Below are 21,837 nucleotides of genomic sequence, written 5' to 3'. Positions count from 1 at the left end.
TCTTAAAACTACAAGATTTCAAAGACAATGTTTGTTTTTGTGGATTATGCTGTTTTGCTACTAAGTAACGTCATCAATGACGCTTTAGGAGGTGCATTATTATTAAGTCAAACATGTGGTTTATGATTAGTTAATTGATTATTTCTGAAATGTCACTCTCCTACACCCTTGCAACAAGCCTCTCCAAACATGTTACTGAGAACAACACAACCCTCACCTTTTTTTCTGTGTGCTGCTTTTGGACCCCACCACTTCACCACTCTCTCGTCCCTATAAATTTCATCATAACGTTGCAGCAATATTGAATAACAAGGCCACTGAGAGGGTCTTTAAAGCAAGACAGAAGAAGAAGGAGCCACAGGGTAGAGCTCAGAGAATCTCACTGTTGGTTGTTTCTGAGGAACTTAACTAAAGGGTTGCACCAAATGGGTGGTGGTGGTGGTGGTGACCATAACAGTTCTGGTTCCATGGCTATGAAGAACAAGAAGAGTAGTGGCTCTATTCGATCCATTTTTATGCATGCTGATGGCCAGGATATGTTTCTCATGATTTTGGGATTGGTTGGAGCCATTGGTGATGGCATAGGCACCCCTTTGGTGTTGTTTATCACCAGCAAAATTATGAACAATATTGGTAGTTTTTCTGGTGGAATAGATAGCTCTTTCATCCATGCCATCAATCAGGTTTAATTTGTTTTACTTTTTATTTTTCTCTCTTTTTTATTATTAGAAATTATTAAATAAAAATTAATTTTTATTTTTAAAATAATATTTAATTTAATTATTATAATAACTAATTATTTTTATATAATAATTTTTTGTATTGCTAACCACCAGCTGAAAACAGAAGGACAAATATGAGAAATTTGATTCTGATTTATTATTTTTGTAATGCAGAATGCTGTGGTTTTGTTATATTTGGCTAGTGGGTCTTTTGTTGCTTGTTTTCTAGGTGAGTGTATGATTTTGATTTTGACTTTCTTTAGTTTTTATGATGCAAAAGGTGTTAACATTGTAGTGTTTTTACTTTGGGGGATTTTTCAGAGGGTTATTGTTGGACAAGAACTGGTGAAAGACAAGCTGCGAGAATGAGAGTGAGTTACCTAAAGGCAGTGTTGAGGCAAGAAGTTGCATACTTTGATTTGCATGTCAGTAGCACATCTGAGGTCATCACCAGTGTCTCTAATGACAGCCTCGTAATTCAAGATGTTCTTAGTGAAAAGGTCTGCAAAAAACCATAACTTTTCATACTAAAAATAATGTTGTGTGTGTGCATATATATATAATTAAGCTACCAAAAATTATTCCAAGAGCTGTTTTTTTATTGTCTATTAATATGTTAGTTTTAAAGAGCAAATAACTCACTTATGCATCCTGTCAAAATTGGTTTAGTTTTAACTATTTTTTTTGCTACAAGAGAAAGTTGACCACAAAATTCAGTGTAACCCATCACAAAAACGACTTTCCACTAGTTTTAATCAGTATAACATTCTTTTAGACAAAAGCAACTTCAACAAACAAAAATCAAACATCTATGTACTTTTTACAAAGTCAAGTTTGGAGTGCAGTTAGAAGAAATTCTCATAATTTTACTATAAAACTTTTAATTAACAAATTATATAGTTGAGATGTATTCATTTGTCTGTGATATATGTGTGTGTGGAGACATCATTTGATTTAACAGTTTCTCCCAAATTTGAAAACTAGGTTCCAAATTTTTTGATGAATGCCTCTATGTTTGTGGGGAGCTACATAGTGGGTTTTGCATTATTATGGAGATTGACCCTTGTGGGGTTCCCTTTTGTGGCTCTACTTGTGATCCCTGGTTTTATGTATGGGAGGACCCTAATGGGGTTGGCTAGCAAGATAAGAGAAGAGTACAACAAGGCTGGTACAATAGCAGAACAGGCAATATCTTCCATCAGAACCGTCTACTCCTTTGTGGGAGAAAGCAAGACAATAGACGCTTTCTCTGATGCTCTACAAGGATCAGTAGAGTTAGGACTGAGACAAGGCTTGGCAAAAGGCTTAGCTATTGGAAGCAATGGTGTTGTGTTTGCTATATGGGCTTTCATATCCTATTATGGTAGCAGATTGGTCATGTACCATGGTGCTAAAGGTGGAACTGTGTTTGCAGTTGGTGCAGCCATAGCACTTGGAGGATTGTAATTATACCTACCCTTTATCTCCTTTCATTTACTTCAACTCAACTCAGCTCATTGGAAACGATGTTTATGAGAATGATGAAACTTGATGAGTTTAAAGTGACAGATATTTTGTGTGTGACAGGGCCTTAGGTGCTGGTTTGTCGAACGTGAAGTACTTCTCAGAGGCAAGCAGTGCAGGAGAACGCATAATGGAAGTGATAAAAAGGGTTCCGAAGATTGATTCAGAGAACATGGGAGGGGAGATTCTGGAGGAGGTTGGTGGGGAAGTGGAGTTTGTGCATGTGGACTTTGTGTACCCTTCAAGGCCTGACAGTGTGATTCTGAAGGATTTTAGCCTGAGGGTTCCTGCAGGGAAAACAGTGGCACTGGTTGGAGGGAGTGGCTCAGGAAAATCGACTGTGATATCACTTCTGCAGAGGTTCTATGACCCAGTTGAGGGAGAGATACGTGTTGATGGTGTGGCCATTCATAGGTTGCAACTGAAGTGGTTGAGGTCTCAAATGGGGTTGGTGAGTCAAGAGCCTGCACTGTTTGCGACCAGCATTAAGGAGAATATACTGTTTGGAAAAGAAGATGCGACTGAGGAAGAGGTTATCGAGGCTGCAAAAGCTTCCAATGCTCATACTTTCATCTCACACTTGCCACAAGGATATCATACTCAGGTTAGTGCTCTGCTCATATATGTTTTATTCATTTTTTTTCAAACCAAAATTTAAATGTTTTCTAACTTTTTTTTTTTCGATAATAAAAAATAAATAAATTAATGTAGTTCTCTTAAGAGGTGTTCTAACTCATTATACAATTTTTTTTATCGACAATAAAAAATAAATAAATGGGAACCATTTCAGGAGTGGTTCAACCCTTATACATAAATAGTAAAACACCTTACCATACTCTTACTCTTACCACGAAACGCCCTACCTAATTATCTAAGGAACAACCAAACTATCCACAGGCTAACCCATTATACATAGTACTGATCAAAAACACATTAACACACAAGATTACTGCAAGAACTATTTCTCCTCAAAGACATAAAAAAAAGCATCCAACAAACTTAAATCCTTCATAAATTTTTAATCGAATAAATTCTGGACATCAATCCGAGAAAAAGAAGTCCAATGAAAATCATTTTCACTGCAAGAAAATCTTGAAATAGAAATTAATTTTAGAACAAAAAAATAACTAGTTGTTATAGTGACTAAATTAGAAACTATGTTAGAGACTAAAAAAAATTTGTTTCTAAACTAGTTTCTATTATTGTTAAATAATTTTTAAATTGGTATCTAATTAGCTACAAAAGTTTTAACTAGCAATTATTTATATTCTAAATTTGGTGGCAAAAAACATAGGTAGCTAATTAAATACCAATTTAGAAACAATTTAACAATCATAGAAATTAATTTAGAAATCAATTTTTTTTAATCTCTGAAATAATCTCTAATTTCTTCACTATAGTAACTAATTAATTTTTTTTCTCTATAATTAATTTTTATTTTATGATTTTCCTGTAGTGTTTGATGTGATCAGAACATCAAATTTTTAATTTCTTTTAATATATAATATATTTATTGACACTGAAAGTTTTTTATGTACACTCAATCGAATGTACTGATTTTTATTCAATAATTATTTTCCAATGTCAAAACTAATTTTTGATTAGTTATAAAAGCTTTTAAGCATATCTTAAATTCTATAACTTTAATTTAGTGCCACAATATTCAAGTAGCGCTTTATTACTTTTGTTTTATATAACTCTCTCGAGTCCCTTTATTTTGTTTTACTCAATATTTGGAAGAATTTTTGAGTTGAAAATTGTTTAATTATTTTTGAAAGATTTCATAGGACATAAAGCTAAAGCATTGAAGGGAGATATTTCATTTTTTTTACTTTTAGTAAAATATAACAATTTAAAAAGCAAGTTAAGAGTAAAAACTTAATCATATGAAACTATTTAAGAAACTCAATTCATAGAAATTTAAATACAATAAATTAATATTTTTAAAGTAAGAAATTAAAATATAATAATTGTAAAACTTTTTCACCATTTTGCCCTAGATACCAAACCTTTGAGTTCATGATGTAGTAATCCATCATAGTGACACGTGTTTATGTTAACTACAATAATTTTGTAGGAAGAAAAGAGAAAAGTTCAACAAATAATTTGGTGGTCCACTACCTAAAGCACATAAACTTCTTCTAAATGGTTTTTAATTATAGGTTTCATAAATGGCCGGCATCTTAATTAATAATTTGTAATCTAACCATCATCTCATAGTAGAATGTTTTCCAAAGCATGTTATAGTACAACTCATGACACCACAATTTCACATTTGAAAATAAAAATATTAAAAAAAGTTGCACTCTATCACCTTTTTAAAAATGATTTTTGTTTATAATTATTATTAGTCAATTTTATTAAAGACTTAATCTTTTTTAATAAAAGGAAATTCTTTTTTTTTTACTTTTATCACACGTGTTTATGTTAACTTTTTTTTGTCATCTTGCTCTTGTCCTTACATGTAAGTTATTAGCACTAATTAATTAAGCATAGGGAAACCTTAATTAGTTGAAGCAATTAAGAAACATTGTTCTAATTATATTCATTTGTTCCCATTATAATAATATTACAATCTTAGCATTTAGAATGGCTCAATGTTCTCGTGTTCCGGTTTTTCAATTAGAAGTAATTAATTAAGCTTTATTTAAATTTACAATTATTAATTAGATAGGAGAATTTCAGAAAACACTGAATTTTAGGCTTAAAAAGTTATTTGGAAAAATTTAATATATCTTTTATTTATATATCACGAAAGAAGTAGCTCATGGGAAAATGCAAAATAACTAAAGCAAAATATACTGATCAATGATTATAATCTACACTAATGATTATAATTAACATTGTTAAAAAAAAACATGAAATATAAACCAATTTTAGAAAACATGAAATATAAACCAATTTTAGAGATAAAAAGTAATTAGTTGTTATAACTAAATTAGAGACCATCTTAGAAACTAAAAAAAATTGGTTTCTAAACTACTTTCTATATTGTTAAATGATTTCTAAATATCTAATTAGCAACCAAGGTTTTAACTACCAATTCTTTAGATTCTAAATTTGGTAGCGAAAACCTTAGTTGCTAATTAATACTAATTTAGAAACCATTTAACAATAATAAAAACTAATTTAGAAATAAATAAATAAATTAGTCTCTAAAATGATATCTAATTTAGTCACTATAACAACTAATTATTTTTTATCTCTAAAATTAGTTTTTATTTCATAATTTTGTTGAAGTGTTACTATAGGTTAAAAAATGTCTTACACCCTTTCAAACGTTCTCCATCACATGAGTTCATGCAATTGATTAATAATTTTATTTACTTCACTCCTATCATTGTACAAACTCTTGAAAACATTTTTCTAAAATCACTAGTTAGATAGAGCCTTTCCCACATACTTTCAACTCATTAAAAAAAGTAGTGTTGCCAAGTTCAATGCATGGAAAGTATGTAATCAACATCATTGTTTGTTTTACGCTTTTTGGAATTTCTTATTTTAGAGTAATTTGGATGAATTTTAAGTAATTTGGATAATATTTTATTGGTTGACTTTTTTATAAGCTGTATAAGAATAAAGTGATTTATATTTATTTATTTATTTATTATTGTTATAAAAAATTGTAATAAACATCAAAATGTTATATTTATACAAATTATTTGCGGATAAAAAGAATGTCATGAGCATCAAAATATATTAGAAAATCATGGTTTTGCAGGTTGTTCATGATGATTTATCAGCTTAGCTTCGTAAATTTATGACTCAAAGTTCACACAATGATATTTGTTCTTGCATGATAATTTACTCCTTAGAAGAATCAAAATTCACCAATGATCCTTATTTCATAGATATATATATTGTTTTCAGGTGGGGGAGAGAGGAATTCAAATGTCAGGGGGACAAAAGCAAAGAATTGCTATAGCACGAGCAATAATAAAGAAGCCACGAATTCTCTTGCTAGATGAAGCAACAAGTGCCCTGGATTCTGAATCCGAACGAGTAGTGCAAGAAGCATTGGACAAAGCAGCAGTGGGGCGCACCACCATCATCATTGCTCATCGATTATCCACCATAAGAAATGCAGATGTGATTGCTGTGGTGCAAAGTGGGAAGATCATGGAAATGGGGTCACATCATCAACTCATCCAGAACGACAATGGCCTTTACACCTCTCTGGTTCTCTCCAACAAGCAAAAGATGAGAGAGAAGACACCCCTTTTCACCCTCATCCTGCATCCTCATCATCATCCATAGCAAACAAGGATAATCACAACACAAGCAGCCGGAGGCTTTCTCTTGTGAGTCAGTCTAGCTCTGCCAACTCAATCCCTCGTGTTGGTGGTGGTGATGATGTTGTTGAAGAGGTTGTTGTGGAAGATAAGAAGCTGCCACTTCCCTCCTTTCGAAGATTGCTGGCACTGAATGTTCCTGAGTGGAAGCAAGCATGTATGGGGTGTTTGAATGCAGTGTTGTTTGGTGCAATACAGCCTGTGTATGCATTTTCAATGGGGTCTGTGATATCTGTTTATTTTCTCCAAGACCATGATGAGATAAAAGAGAAAACCAGGATCTACTCGCTTTGTTTTCTGGGGTTGGCTGTGTTCTCTTTGGTGGTTAATATCCTCCAACACTATAACTTTGCTTACATGGGAGAGTACCTAACCAAAAGGATCAGAGAACGAATGCTTTCCAAGATACTCACTTTTGAAGTTGGATGGTTCGATCAAGATGAAAATTCCACTGGTGCTGTTTGTTCTAGACTTGCCAAAGAAGCCAATGTGGTATGTTTTTATTATTATTTTGGCCTAAACTGTTTTTGCTTTACTACTACCATGCCTTTTTATGTTGTTCCAAGCATATAAAGACCAAACACTTTTATGTATACAGAAACAATGAAATTAGCATCAAATTGAATATCAGTTAGGCTGTGTGGGGTATAGAGAAAAATGTATAACATTTTGGTTTGGCTATGCTATTTAGTGCTAAATTTTACACAAATAAATGACAAATATCTATAAGAAATAGAAAATGTGCTGAAAAAATGCCATCTTATTTGCATATAACTTTCTGTAAGTAAATGATCATTTCTTCTTTTGATCATAATTTGCAGGTTTTTCTTCATTGTTTTCCACTGCAATCAGTGGCTCCTTTTACTAATAATATTCTTTTTTAGTCCTTATTTAGCAACTGTCATTCCTTAGGCCAATGTTATCTGTGTGTGCATTGTAATTATGACTTAACTGATCTTTGTAATTGTTGTTTTCATAACTTAGTTTTCACCTTTTGTATTTCACAGGTAAGGTCTTTGGTGGGAGACAGATTGGCTCTAGTGGTGCAAACCATTTCTGCAGTGGTGATAGCTTTCACTATGGGCCTAGTCATTGCATGGAGGTTGGCCATTGTTATGATAGCAGTTCAACCCATTATCATAGCCTGCTTCTACACAAGACGTGTCCTTCTCAAGAGCATGTCTAGCAAGGCCATCAAGGCCCAAGATGAAAGTAGCAAGATAGCTGCAGAAGCTGTTTCCAACCTTAGAACAATCACAGCATTTTCTTCCCAAGAGAGAATCCTAAAGATGCTTGAAAAGGCTCAAGAGGGACCAAGTCATGAAAGCATTCGCCAATCATGGTTTGCAGGTGTTAGCCTATGCCTTTATGTTTGATGGTTTTTTTTGGATTGTATATGTGGAATGAGCTCTTGCTGATAAAAAAAAATGGTTTGCAGGTGTTGGTCTTGCCTGTTCCCAAAGCCTTACATTTTGTACTTGGGCCTTAGACTTTTGGTATGGAGGAAAGCTTGTGTTTCAAGGGGTCATCAATGCCAAAGCATTGTTTGAGACTTTCATGATCTTGGTGAGCACAGGTAGGGTCATTGCAGATGCTGGCAGCATGACCAATGACCTTGCCAAAGGGGCTGATGCTGTGGGCTCTGTTTTTACAATCCTAGATAGGTACACAAAAACTGAGCCTGATGACATAGATGGGTACAAGCCTGAAAAATTGACAGGGAAAATAGAGCTCCATGACGTCCATTTTGCATACCCAGCTAGGCCCAATGTGATGATCTTTCAAGGCTTCTCAATCAAAATAGATGCAGGCAAATCAACAGCATTGGTAGGGCAAAGTGGTTCTGGCAAATCAACAATAATAGGCCTAATAGAGAGATTCTATGACCCCCTAAAAGGGATAGTGACCATAGACGGTAGAGACATAAAATCATATCACCTTAGGTCAATTAGGAAGCACATTGGTCTGGTAAGCCAAGAGCCAACATTGTTTGGTGGGACCATAAGGGAAAATATTGCATATGGAGCATCTAACAAGGTTGATGAAACTGAGATCATAGAAGCAGCAAGAGCAGCTAATGCTCATGATTTCATTTCAAGCCTAAAGGAGGGCTATGAAACATGGTGTGGAGACAGAGGAGTGCAACTCTCAGGGGGTCAAAAGCAAAGAATTGCAATAGCAAGAGCCATATTGAAGAACCCAGAAGTGTTGTTGCTGGATGAAGCCACCAGTGCTCTTGATAGCCAATCAGAGAAATTGGTGCAAGATGCTCTAGACAGGGTGATGGTAGGGAGAACTAGTGTGGTGGTGGCTCACAGGTTAAGCACAATACAAAACTGTGATCTAATTGCTGTGTTAGACAAGGGAAAAGTGGTGGAGAAAGGGACTCACTCATCTTTGTTGGCTCAGGGACCAAGTGGAGCTTATTACTCTTTGGTGAGTTTACAAAGAAGACCAACAAAGCATGAAGGTTAATGCTTCAGATATGAAATCAGCTAACCAAAACAAACCAAGTGGTCACATCCATTTGAGATCACTATTAAACCTCTTCTTTGGCTTGAGGGAAGATAGCTACAAAGAAGAGTGATGGAGCTGTAACTAGTGAAAGTAAATTAAGAAAGATGGATGAAAAGTAAACTAGGCAAAGATGGAAGATAAGGCCTATAAGAGTTGTTGTCTCTAAATTTCTCATATTATATGCTTAAATCAATTGTATGATAATTAGTTTCATTTGACTTAAATATATGTAGTCTTTAGTCTTAGTCTCCTAAAATATAGATTTTGAGTTTACCCTTGAAACTAAGGAAAGTCATATACTTTATTTTCAAGATACAAATTTATTAATATGCCTAATCTCATTCATTTTTTCCATTTCTACTAGAAATCAAGAAGTCAACAAAAGATTAACAAAACAAGAACATAAAACAAATAGAATAAAAATTGTATTTATTATTAAAAAATTCACTATACAAGAAAAACTAGTTGCTTCTTAATCAGATGTTTGTTAACATAACAAAGTGTCATCTATCTAAAAGTGACAATTGTCTCATGCACTAATAGTCCCAACAAACTTAATGGGATTGAAAATTAGAAATGGAGTCAATAACATTGAGTTTGGAATGTAGAAAAGAAACAAAGTAGGAGAAAAATGTTTAATAAGAGCATTGACCCATTGATCTACATCAAGGATATGATAAACTTGAAACTTCTTAGATAAATTTTTCCCTTTAACAAAGAAGATATCCCTTTCCATATGTTTAGTTTTGGAGTGAAGAACATGATTATGAGTAACTTCCACTACACTTTGAAACAAGAACATGGTTTTATTTAATGAAAAAAAAAATAATGATTAAAGCGAGAAATTTGACTCCATCGAATGATCTTCAAACTTTTGATAGAAATCAAGAATTAACATAAAGACAATAACAAAACAAAAAGAAAATAAAATAGAGAGAATGAAAGTTATATTCTATTATTGACAAATGCACTTCATAAGAAAAACTAGTTAAAGTATACTAACATAGCAAAGTGACCGCTGTCTAAAATTCAAAATTATCCCATATACTAATTTCAAGAATTAATAAATATCAATTGTTCATTAAATTCAATAGTCATTGTCTTGTTTTTATCAATAGGCTTATAAAATTAAAAATAATTAGGAAATGATAACCTATGAATCTATAAGGTAATCTATCAATTTATAAAACTAAATGATTTTGTTATAACATCATAATTATTCACAAAAAGTGAAAAATATTTATTACAATTTAAATAAGAAAATAAAAATGTTTAATAAATTATAAGTTCACATTTATTACATTCCCAAGTTGGACTATCCATACAATCGTATAAAATTGGGTAGTAATATTGAGTTAAAAGTTCAAAATTTAAGGGTATGCAAAAATATCATTATAGAAAAAAAAATTAGAATTGGATTTAACCCAATAAATGATTTTTTGTTGGATTAATTTCAATTATTAATATGTTCTTAATGATTTAAATTTGAAGGTGAGTTAAAATAAGATACCTTTAAGATAACTTTGGTTTTTCCTTTCAATAGTTTTTAAAATGATTATGATTTTATAAGGAGGTAATCAATAAAGTTCTATAACTTATTTACAATAAAAAAAATCAAAAAAACTTAAGAATTTAATCTTTTCTCATTAAAATCAAATTAAATCAACAATCCATCATAATAAATATAGGATCAAAGGAGAGAAAAAAAAAAACACCCATTTGCTAATGACACCCATGTCATCATAGCACTTTTGTGGCACTATTTATTTGCCAAGCATTTTCCAATTGTGGTATGCACCACCGGTGTGATCAGCAGAAAAATTGTAGACAATTTCTTTATTGGGCCAATACTAAAACATATCCCAAATTTGAATGACAATTTCTTCATTCACCCTCCCACCTTCTTTTTCATCTCTATATTTTTTTTAAAAGTTTAATTTATTTTTTAAAATTGTAAAATTCATAAGCTATTTTATAGATTTAAAAAATTTATTAGTATATATAAATTATTTTCTATTATTGATAAATAGTTTATAAATTAGTATCTAATTATCTACCAAGATTTTAGCTACCAATTATTTAAACTAATTTAGATATCAACTAATTTAAATTTCCAATAATAGTTAGTATTCCCCATTAATAATGATTCCCCTAATATCACTAGAAAGTGTCTCCCTAATAAAGAATTTACAGGTTATGACTTTACAAAAAATATCAAATCAGTTAGAATTAAAAGATAAACGAGTAATTATAGAGGATTTACAAAATGAAATCAAACACTTAAAAATGAAATTAGAATGATAAAAATAGAAATTCAGGAAATCAAAGAAAATTATATAAATATAACCTAAACCCAATGGATGAAAAGGAGAACTTTATAACTCAAATTAAGAACTGCCAACAGAAATGGAAAGTGCAGATTGCATTAAAAATTGGAAAAGCTTTTCACAAAAAATCTATAGCTTTAATAGATTCAGGAGCCAATTAATTTGAACTATATAAGAAAAGGGCTAATTAATTCCAACTCGATAATTATGCAAAAAAAAACTTACAAAAATTATTTGCATCAAATAACTCACCTAAAGGTTCAATATAAGTTATCCAACGTAATTTGCAACAAAGGAAAGTGTTATACATCAAAGCAATTTTATTTTAACTAAAGAAATAACTCGATAAATAATTTTAGAAATTCCTTTTCTTAAATATTTCCATTTAAGATATCATGAAAAGGACTAGAATCTAAAGGAAATTTATTTGAATTTATAAAGTCTATAGGATATAAAGAAATAAAAAATACTTAGGAATATTTAGAAGAAAATTTTCTAAGTCCAGTAAATTATAAAGAAGATAAGATAAAAAAAAATATATTGAAGAAGAGATAAAGTATCAAGAAAATGGTAATATAAATTTTTTTTTATGCATTATATGGTTAATTTTTTATGCATCTTAAATGGTTGAATTTTTTAATATATTATAATTATATTTAGTTACAAAATTAGAAAGATTACATTTTAGTATTTAAGAGTATTGGATATATCTCAGTAAATTTTATATACATTGTCAACGTAATTGAAGTTGAGTATGGAAAATCCATGTAAGATGATAAAATCGTTCAATCATTCCATCTAAAGAAGCTCAATTAATTTAATGACTTAGAAAATCATCTTAGTTCTTATTTTCCTAATTTTCGGAATTAAAATAAAAATGGAATAACAGATAAAAGTAAGTGTCATTTAATAGTTTTAACGAATATACATAATGATATTCCTCAGTAAATATAAATATTATCATTTAGTAATTACAACAAGTAAAATGCTATTATTATCATGTAAATAATTGCATGCAATACTAAATTCTTTTTTAAAAGAATTTATTGGCAACTTATTTTCTAAATAAAAACCAAAACCTATAATCTAGTGAAATCATAAATAAGGAAAGTTTTTACTTCAACTTTGTTTTAACAAAACTATTCTTTACTGCTTATACTCTTTTAAAAAGTTAATAGCATATTTTCACTCTCTATTCAATTGTTGTCTTTAAATTTAGAATGTTTTAAAAGAACCCTAAATTAAAAGGATTTTTTTTTAATTTAATCATGACCTTGTAAAGTTTATTGTGGTGTTTATTTATGATAACTTGAAACCATTAGAACACACATGCTATTTTTACAAAATCCTAGAAACACGATTAAAAAAATTACAAGATAAGGACTGTTTTATAACGTTAATATATTGTTTAATTTGACTTATTTTATATTTATTTATAAATAATACAGAACAGCATCAAAGAAAAAATAAATAAAAAAAATAAAGAAAACGTGTGGATTTTGGTTTTAGGACCCGCCCACAGAATGAAGTGGTTCAGACAAGACCCGCCCACATTTCCAACATCATTAAAACACACTGACACACAATGCGCTGTTTCATCTTCCTTCAGACACCTCTTTGTTTGCCCTATTTTCTTCTGCATCTGCTATGGAAAACGGGTTTGTTTTTTCACTTTTTGCATGCTGTTCTTCAATTCTTTTATCATTTTACTTAGGGTTTTAACATTAAATTTGACTAGAATTGACTTTGGGAATGGATTATCTCATGAGATCATGGCTTTTCAAAGAAATAGTATATGCGTTACAGTGAGGTTAGGGCTAAACAATTGATCTTTTTTTTTAGAATGAATTTTGCTAAGTAGAATATATATATGTGTGGTGGTCTCAATTGTTTCATCCTAGGAAAGTATTAAAGATAGTCCTTTTTGGAAATTGATTCATTGAATTGAGTAACATTTGATTTTTTTTTATTAAAAAAAATAATAAATAAATAAGAAATATTTCAGATATTTGTCAACTCTCATAAAAACAACAACCTTTTACTAGAGGAACATTTGATGTGTTGTAGTTATTAGCATGCTATATACCTTGTTAATATTTATGGTATTTGAAAGTGTATATACACGTATTTGGTTTGTGTGCGTGAAGCTCTGGACAAAACCGAGTTCGTAGAAGTGGCAATGGTGGACGAAAGCGAGTTCGTAGAAATGGAAATGGTGGACGAAACAAAGTTCGTAGAAGTGGCAATGGAGGTGACGGTGGTGGGTCGGCAATTTCTTCCGAGATGCCGACAGTGACTGTGCGTGATGCCGTTCGCTATGTGCGTAAACTCAGCTATGAGTTTCGTGACCAAAAGGAGAAGTTTTACATGTTCCATCAAGTCTTGGTTGATTACAGGAATAATAGGTAGATTCTTGGTTACTTCCAAAAGTTATTTATTGATGTTTTGATCCATATATAGGTTGAGTTGATGATTCTTCTTGTGCTGTTTATGAGGGGTGCTGTGAAACTGAGCTTTTTCTTGTTTTGTTATGTTATTTTCAGGATTAACTATGCTAGTCTGGTGGCGAGGATTAAGGAGATTTTAAAGGGGCACAAAAAACTGATTTTGGGTTTCAACCATTTCATAGAAAAGGACTATGAGATAACACTTCACAGGGCTGCACCAGAAGAAGAAGAAGTGAAGTTCATGAACAAGATAAAGGTGAAGGAAAACTTTTCATGCAGTAACTTCTATTTCTACTGATATTGGTGACTGCTAGCTTTAACTGATAGGTTATCATTGCTTTCAACAGAATCGATTCCAAAGTGATGAGCCTGTTTACAACTCAATCTTGGAAATTCTGAAAATGTACAAGGAAGGGCTTAAGGACATTGGTGAGGTTTCAAGTAAGGTAATATGTTGCCCTATTTAGGTTTTTCTTTTATGATTCTTTTTCATGTTCATGTCGAAACATTTTTTGCTGATTGTTTACACTCTTTTGTCTCTTTTGAAATATATAATCTCTAGCTTGCTATCCTTCTTGAGGAGAATGAAGATCTGGTGGAGGGTTTCAATAGATTCTTAGCTCGCCATGGTTGTGGGGATGTTGTTGAAGGATGAAGAGTACTCAACATTTCCGACCCAGTGAAGCTGAGGGAGATGAGAATGGTTTTTATGCTGCATATTTATAACAATACAGTGACTATGGTGGTTTTATGATATTGGTGTTTAAACTGTTGTTGAGGATGAAGGAGTTTTTTTCCTTCTGAGTTAGATTTTTAGTGCAATAAGTGATTGCACAACGCAATTGCGGAAAAAAACATTTGAATCGATGTTCATGATTATCATTTTCAAACTAATATCTGCGATATCTATATACCTTGCTTTTTCTATATAGAGAAACACACACATATCACTAATATGAACATGAACAACCGATTACTATTAGTGTTCATCTTTTGTTATCCATATCTATTTTTACTTTCATCCTATGTAGCTAGTTTTTAAGGTTTTTTCTAAGAACACCTTTTTTTAATCATCATAAACAATCCTTAGAACATCTTTCTTTTTCTCACATTTTCCAACTAATTATGATGAATATGATATGTGGAGAAAATTTAAGAGATAGAAAAAAATAAAGAAGTATTCATAGCTAGAAAACTCAACTCGAGAGCTTATAGTTAGTGAAATCTAGAAGCACAGGAATAAACATATTTTTCAAGGTGGAGTGGTCGACCTTTCGGAAGTGATCACTTTGGCACAATTAAGGGTTTGGTATTTGATAACTTCAAAAATTGTTTCAGCTAGTTTCTTTTACTCTGAATGATACATTGATCTTGTGGTTGGTATGTTTTCAATTAAGTGAGCTTTTGTAAGATTTATTTCTTTAGTTGGACTGTTTGTTGTTCTAAGTTTGTGAAGGTTAGGTTGTTTGGAAGGGGTGTGGAAATTTATTGTGTTATGGTTTGTATAAGGGTTGAGTCACTCCTAAAGTGATTCATATTTATTTATTTTTTCTTACCGATAAAAAAAGTTCATAGTGCATAAGAAACGACAGAATTGGAAAAACAATTAGAGAAGATATGGATGGGTAACATGAAGATTTATGTCACCAAAATGCCGTAAAACGAAGATAAGACCTTGCTTGGAAGAGAAACAAATAGAGAGAAGAGAAACTATAATTTATTTGTCGTTGAAGAACAAATTATATAAAATTAAAACATGTTATAATGACAAAAACTTTTGAAAAATCAAAGTGAGATGGTGTGTAGATTTTAGGAGGAAATGAGGATAAGGTGTTTTACTCCTTTATTAAGCTAACTATAATCTATTTGTCATTAAGAACATATTATGTGCTTTCTTATTATGCAAACAAAATCTAAAACATGTTATAATGACAAGGATGATTATTAGTTCTATACATCAACCATAACTTACATTCATTAAACCAGAAAAATAGTAAGACCGAAAAATTAGCTGAGTTTTGGAAAATTAATAGATTTAATTATTTCAAACATTTATTTTTGTGTTTTTCACGAGTAACTGGTTATTTAAACTATATTAATTGCATTAGTTATTCTTCTGTTTTCGAGTTAGATGGACTTTAATTATTTTTAATTACTCTTTTGACTCTATTCACACGGGAAGCAATACACAAACTTCAACTATTAGCATAGATAAATTTGAACTTAACTTGAAATTTTTTTGCAAGGCTATATTAATTCTATTAGACTAAAACACTAGAGAAAATAGTATATGATAATTGTTTTAGTTTGTATTCATTTTACTTATCTTTCCTAATTCATTGTTCATTTTATCATTGCTACATGGGATACATTTCTTGGGTGGGGAATTATTTCTTATGTAAAAGGGTTACATATATTGCATGGTAAAGGTTTTGTTTTATTTTTATTTTAATTGAAGCATTAATAATTTGATTATGCTCATGTTCTATATAGATCGTTTATTTGTTTAGCTAATGTGTAATGTATTATTATTAAACTTTTAGTAAAAAAGTCTTAAATGCTTAAATTTACAACAATTAATTTGGATTTGATTTCATGTATTTTACATAAGAGTCAATTGAATTAAGTCGAAAAATCCCATAAAACTTATAATTAACTACAGCTTAATGACTGAAAATCCTAAACTCTAAAATCCACAATATTGATTACTATTATGGAAAATAAGTTTTTTTAATGAATTATATATGTGTGCTCACCCCATAAAGAAGCTATTATATAGCCAATATATCTTTGTGAGAAAGACCCAAAGAGGACTTATTATTTCAATGAAAAGTGAGAGTAAACATTAAACCAAAGAGAAAAAAAAATAAAAAAAAATAAAAAAGATAATGAAGTGATGCAAACATATTTAAAATGTTTTAGAGACATTTTTTATTTGTGATTAAGAGTTCTTATGCTCATTACTTACATATTTAAAATGTTCAAAATTATTTGTAAATTCAATTATATATAATCAAAATTAACCTATCAATTATCCCTAAATGAACAATAAACAAAACACTTAATTTCTACATTACAAGGGTTATGATTTTTTAATATAGAATAATGAATATAAAAAATTACATAAAAAATATAAACAATAATGAAGTGATGAATAAATACCTCAACCGACTATATATATATATATTACTATTATATATATTTCATTCGGTTTTTAATTACAATGTAAACAAAAGTTGACAATTCATATCAAAAGAAAAAAAAAACGCATTATTTTTTATATATATTGAAATCATATTATATTCGATTAAATTAACAACGAACTAGTGTTACGTTTTTTTAGTATTGTAATCTTTTGTTTTCATGCTTGATAATTTGTGCAAACACAAAATTAAACGCATAATTATTATTTTTAAATATTTTTATGATTTTAACTTATTTTACAAACTACAGTTACATTATTATGCTTAATATGAGATGCTAAGATAAATTGGTCCACTTCATATATTATATTCTGAGATGAATTCAACATGAAGCTGGTGAGTTTTTTTATTTGATCCCCCACAAAAATTGTCAGTCCATGGATTTGTGAGCTGGCTCCAAGATGTGAAAGAAAAAATAGAATTTTTTTAGCAGGTCATTAATAATTTTTTATCTCAAATTTGTTATGAAAAAATATATTAATATAGTATTTATGAAACAATTGATATGCATTAATATATTATTTATGAAATAACTAATATGAATTAATATAGTTTTTATGAAATAATTAATAATGTTATTTTTCATATTATATTAAATTAGACAACGAACTAGCGTTACATTTTTTTAAGAGTATTATTGTAATATTTTGTTTTCAAGCTTGATAATTTGTGTAAACACAAAATTAAAAACATAATTAATTTTTTAAAATATTTTTATGATTTTAACTTATTTTATATTTTTTAGAAAAATATATAGTATGGGCCAGGCTTGGTGGTAGTAGTATATGACCCACATGACACATGAATGAAGTGGTTCAGACAACACACCACAACATTTCAGACAACATACATTCACTGACTTTGCCCTATTTTGGATAAAACCTTGAAAAACTTCACTTTTCAGTGCTCCTTTTTTCCACCAATTCAATTCCTTTCTGAAATCTCTGGTTGCCCTATTTTCTGAAGATGGAACAACAAGGGTCTGTTTCTTCTCTCATGTGCTCTTCAATTCTGGTTTATCATCATCACCTTACTTAGGATTGTGTTTAGCTTAGCTTAATTTGACTTTGGGAAGGGTTCTCTGCTGGGATCATGGCTTTTGAAATAAATTTATGTGTTCAAGTTGTATGTGTGTGAATCCTAAATGGTTAATTTTGATTCAAGTTTAGAAGATTGATTTATGTGTGGTGTAGACCTAAAGAAGATAGGAATATAATAAATTTTGGGTAGTTTGATTCAATGATAGAACATTTGATGCATTTAGATATTAGCATTTATGGTTGTTAAAATTCTAGGTATCTAAAAGTGAATGAGTTTGCTTTCTGTGCATGAATGAAGCCTCAGACAAAACGAACTCCCTCAAAGTACTCCCCAGAGAACTAGTATGAATGATGCCTTGAATTTTCTGAATAGAGCCAAAGATGTGTTTTGGAACGAAAGGGAGAAGTATGACATGTTGATCCAGATCCTGAAAGATTACAAGGCTGAAAGGTAGATTCTCTCCCTAATTAGGATACTTCAACCCATATACCATCTTATACCAAAAACCTGATTGAAACTCTTATTTTCTAACTTCTCTTACAACAACTGAAAAATCTTAATGCAAAGAACTGATACTCGAGTTAACTATCTCCTAAAGACATTTACTGAGATCATGCAAATCAAAGGTTCAGTTTTTCTTATGATTTTGAGAAGTGAAGTGTTCTCTGATATTTGTTTTGGTATTCCAGGATTACCTCTGAGGTTGTTGCTGCGAGGGTGAAAGAGTTACTGAAAGGGCACAGCAGTTTGATTTTGAGATTCAACGCTTTCTTGCCAAAGGAGCATGAGATCAAACTTAAGGACGAACCTTCTCAGGAACTAGTCCGTTTGGTTGACAACATAAAGGTGATTAATAATGAGGTTATCATATGATATCATTGTTGATTCCTGTAGTTGTAATATTGATATGTTTATTGCTTTCAAATAGGAACGATTCAAAGATGATGAGCATCTTTATCAGTCATTCTTGATGAGTATCAAAACGTACAAAGAAGATAAGAGAAAGACAACCTGTGATCTTCATGGTGAGGTAAGTGTGTTGTCCTTTTAAGGAGCAAAGCACCATTTTCTGTCAGAACCATTTATCTGAGATATTTCTGTTGAATCTCTTGAATGTGTTCTCTCTTTTCTCTAGCTTGCTGTCATTTTCAAGGACCACCAAGATCTGCTGAAGGAGTTCACCAGAAAATTTCCTAATTATGACAAAGTTGAAGAGAATGTTGTTGAGGATGAAAAGCCAACACTGAGCATTCCCAAGTGGAAGCAAACATATTTAGGTTGTTTCATTGCACTGTTGTTTTGCACAATTATGTGTTCAGTCATATTTGTTTACTTTCTCTCATGTCATGATGAGATAACAAGGAAGACAAAGATGTATTCGTTTTGTTTCCTAGGTTTGGTTGTCATCTCCTTCATTGCTAATGTCTTCCACCAACCCTATAACATTATTTGCATGAAAGAGTATTTAATCAAAAGGGTTTCAAAGATTCTTCCCATTGGAGATGGATGGTTCGTTCAGAAGGAAACTTTCAGATGTGATCTTTGCCATAAATTTGTCCAAGAAAATGTGGTATGTTTTTATTATTACTTTGGGCCAATTTCTCTGTGCTTTGTTGCATGTCATGAATCTTTATTCTATATTTAAAGAACAAACAGTTGCATATTAATGTGAAATATATACGATAAAACAATGTAATTTATATGTTATTTTGGTGAAAATCTGCATGTAATTAATAATACTTGGAAATATCTAACACAATATTGCCGAAAATGATGCCATTTGTGTTGTTAATTTTACTTTCAAGCAAGTAAATTGTATCCCTTGTGGTTATATTATAGTTAAGAATAAGTTTGCTTCATTCTTATTATAGTTGCAGCATAAATGAGTTCCTTTAAATATTTTTCTTTCTAGTATCACTATTTTTTAATAGCCACTCTTATGAGTATTTCTCTTTATGACTTTGTTTTAACTTATATTATGCTATTTCATGCTATAGGTTGTATTTTTTTTAAGCAGAAAATTAAATAAAATAGAACATTTTTTTTATACTCCAATTTTTAAGAATGAGTGTAATAAAATAGTTTTTAAATTAGTATATAACCACTAACAAATAAATGAAAAAATATTAAGTAATTAGTAATTAAATTCTTGGTAGCTAATTTAAATAATAGAAATTATTTTATAAATTTATTAATAATATAAATTATTTTATATTTTTTAAAATAGTTTTTTTTATTGACAAATAGTTTTTAAAATATTATATAATTTAGTTAATATAATGACTAATTATTTTTTTAAAATTTAATTATTATTTAATAATTTTATTATAACTTAGAATTATTCTTTTCTCCTTTTACTTACATTATACCCTTCTTGGTGTATCAGGTTATGCCTTTAATGGGAGAGAAAATGGGTGTAGTGGTTCAAACAATTTGTGCAGTGGTGATAGGTTTCACTATGGGTCTTATGTTTACATGGAGAGTAGCCATTGCAATGACACTTCTTCATCTTATTATCATTGTTTGCTTCAACAAAAGAGGTTTCCTCAAGATCATGCCAAGTAAGAACATCAAGAATCATGATGATTGAAGACAGTGAGAATCATTACAAACATATTTGAAATTTCACAATAATTGCAGAAACCTTTTATATTTTGTATGGAAATGACTTTTTCATGGTTGAATCCTATGTTTAGTTATGCTTAATAAGTCATGAATCCCACTTACTTTTGGAGTTAAAATCTTAAAGTGTTTATGCATGGTGGTAATTCTATTAGGTTACAAAACTTGCAAATTTTATATATGTTTTGTTCGTTTTATTTTCAAAAAAATACCAGATCATAAAGTCTTATTATTTATTTGAGTGTGATTAATAATTTGATTATTCATGACAATATGTATGTGTATTCAAACTATAATAAATTCTTATTTGTTTTAGTTAAAATCATTTTCAACGTGTTAAAAGTGTTTATATGTTGATTTTTGTTAAAAAATATATTTATTTTAAAAGAAAACTCTAGAGTAAATATTTAAAAGAAATATTTATTTATGTTTAGCGTTGACTTTTGTTTGTCACTGTCGATAAAAAAAATATCTTTTTTTTTATAGTGTCATGTCATGACATGACTTCACTTTGATAAATATAAATTTATGTCATGCTTGCACGACTTCTTAACAATGAACAACTTACAACTTATCTATATGAGTAAATTTTGTCTAAAAGTGTTCATTTAAATAAATAGTTGACAGTATGCAAAAGAATCTAAAGGTACAAATAACATGAAATAATATTTTCAACATCATTTTGAGGTTAAAGGTAAAAAGAAAGGCATAGAAAATATCTATAATCCTATCCCAAAAAAAGGAAGAAAAGATCTTGGATAAATATCTTGATTTGTTTGGTCAAGGTTTTGAATATAATTTTCTTCCTTCTTTCTTTTCCTTCTAATTCAAGTTCTTAACTCGTTACAAATCTTAACTCAAATGTCTTATCTCCTAAAAGATTTTTTCCTTACTTGTCCTCCTTGAGGTTCAAAACTCTTTCTTCCTTCACCTCCATATATTTTTCTCTCACTTCCATAATTTTTCATATTTCCAAAAATACTCCTCTGTAATATTCTGGATTACGTAATCCGGAAGTCTTTTTTCAAATGCATGTCCGGATTACATAATCCGGAAATTACTCTATAAGGATGACACAAAAAGGCTAAAAAGGTATTTTTTACGTTGTAAATGGGAGTGGCAGAAGAACTTATGGAGGTATAGGAAAAAAAAGTCCAAAATGA

General features: G+C 30.3%; 2 protein-coding genes across 2 annotated transcripts; both read left to right on the top strand.

Annotated features, from left to right (window-relative positions):
- The first annotated feature begins 295 nt into the window (after positions 1 to 295).
- Positions 296 to 9,290, top strand: LOC137836843 (ABC transporter B family member 15-like). Its single transcript, XM_068645605.1, is given in 9 exon segments — positions 296 to 683; positions 897 to 951; positions 1,044 to 1,222; positions 1,707 to 2,164; positions 2,289 to 2,829; positions 6,096 to 6,405; positions 6,408 to 7,009; positions 7,525 to 7,867; positions 7,956 to 9,290. Coding segments are annotated over 9 exon segments (3,783 nt in total). The 5' UTR covers positions 296 to 425; the 3' UTR covers positions 8,993 to 9,290.
- A 9,065-nt stretch (positions 9,291 to 18,355) lies between these two features.
- On the top strand, positions 18,356 to 20,876 carry LOC137836369 (ABC transporter B family member 15-like). The gene is made up of 5 exons (XM_068645097.1): positions 18,356 to 18,502; positions 18,742 to 18,898; positions 18,981 to 19,082; positions 19,188 to 19,622; positions 20,439 to 20,876. Exons 1-5 carry the CDS (start codon positions 18,396 to 18,398, stop codon positions 20,640 to 20,642), a joined length of 1,005 nt encoding a protein of 334 aa, XP_068501198.1. The 5' UTR covers positions 18,356 to 18,395; the 3' UTR covers positions 20,643 to 20,876.
- The last annotated feature ends 961 nt before the right edge of the window (positions 20,877 to 21,837 follow it).

Source organism: Phaseolus vulgaris, chromosome 4 (genome assembly GCF_000499845.2).
Source record: "Phaseolus vulgaris cultivar G19833 chromosome 4, P. vulgaris v2.0, whole genome shotgun sequence".
NCBI classification, from domain to species: domain Eukaryota; kingdom Viridiplantae; phylum Streptophyta; class Magnoliopsida; order Fabales; family Fabaceae; genus Phaseolus; species Phaseolus vulgaris.
The sequence above is the reverse complement of the archived record's forward strand: the minus strand, read 5'-3'. Positions and strand labels throughout refer to the sequence as shown.

What these genes read in the sequence shown, in the direction of transcription:
- LOC137836369 (XM_068645097.1), top strand. Translation starts at nt 18,396, where the DNA reads ATGAATGATGCCTTGAATTTTCTGAATAGAGCCAAAGATGTGTTTTGG. An exon ending in GTTTGGTTGACAACATAAAG is followed by an intron (nt 18,899 to 18,980) that starts GTGATTAATAAT and finishes GCTTTCAAATAG; the next exon opens with GAACGATTCAAAGATGATGA. An exon ending in CCTGTGATCTTCATGGTGAG is followed by an intron (nt 19,083 to 19,187) that starts GTAAGTGTGTTG and finishes TCTTTTCTCTAG; the next exon opens with CTTGCTGTCATTTTCAAGGA.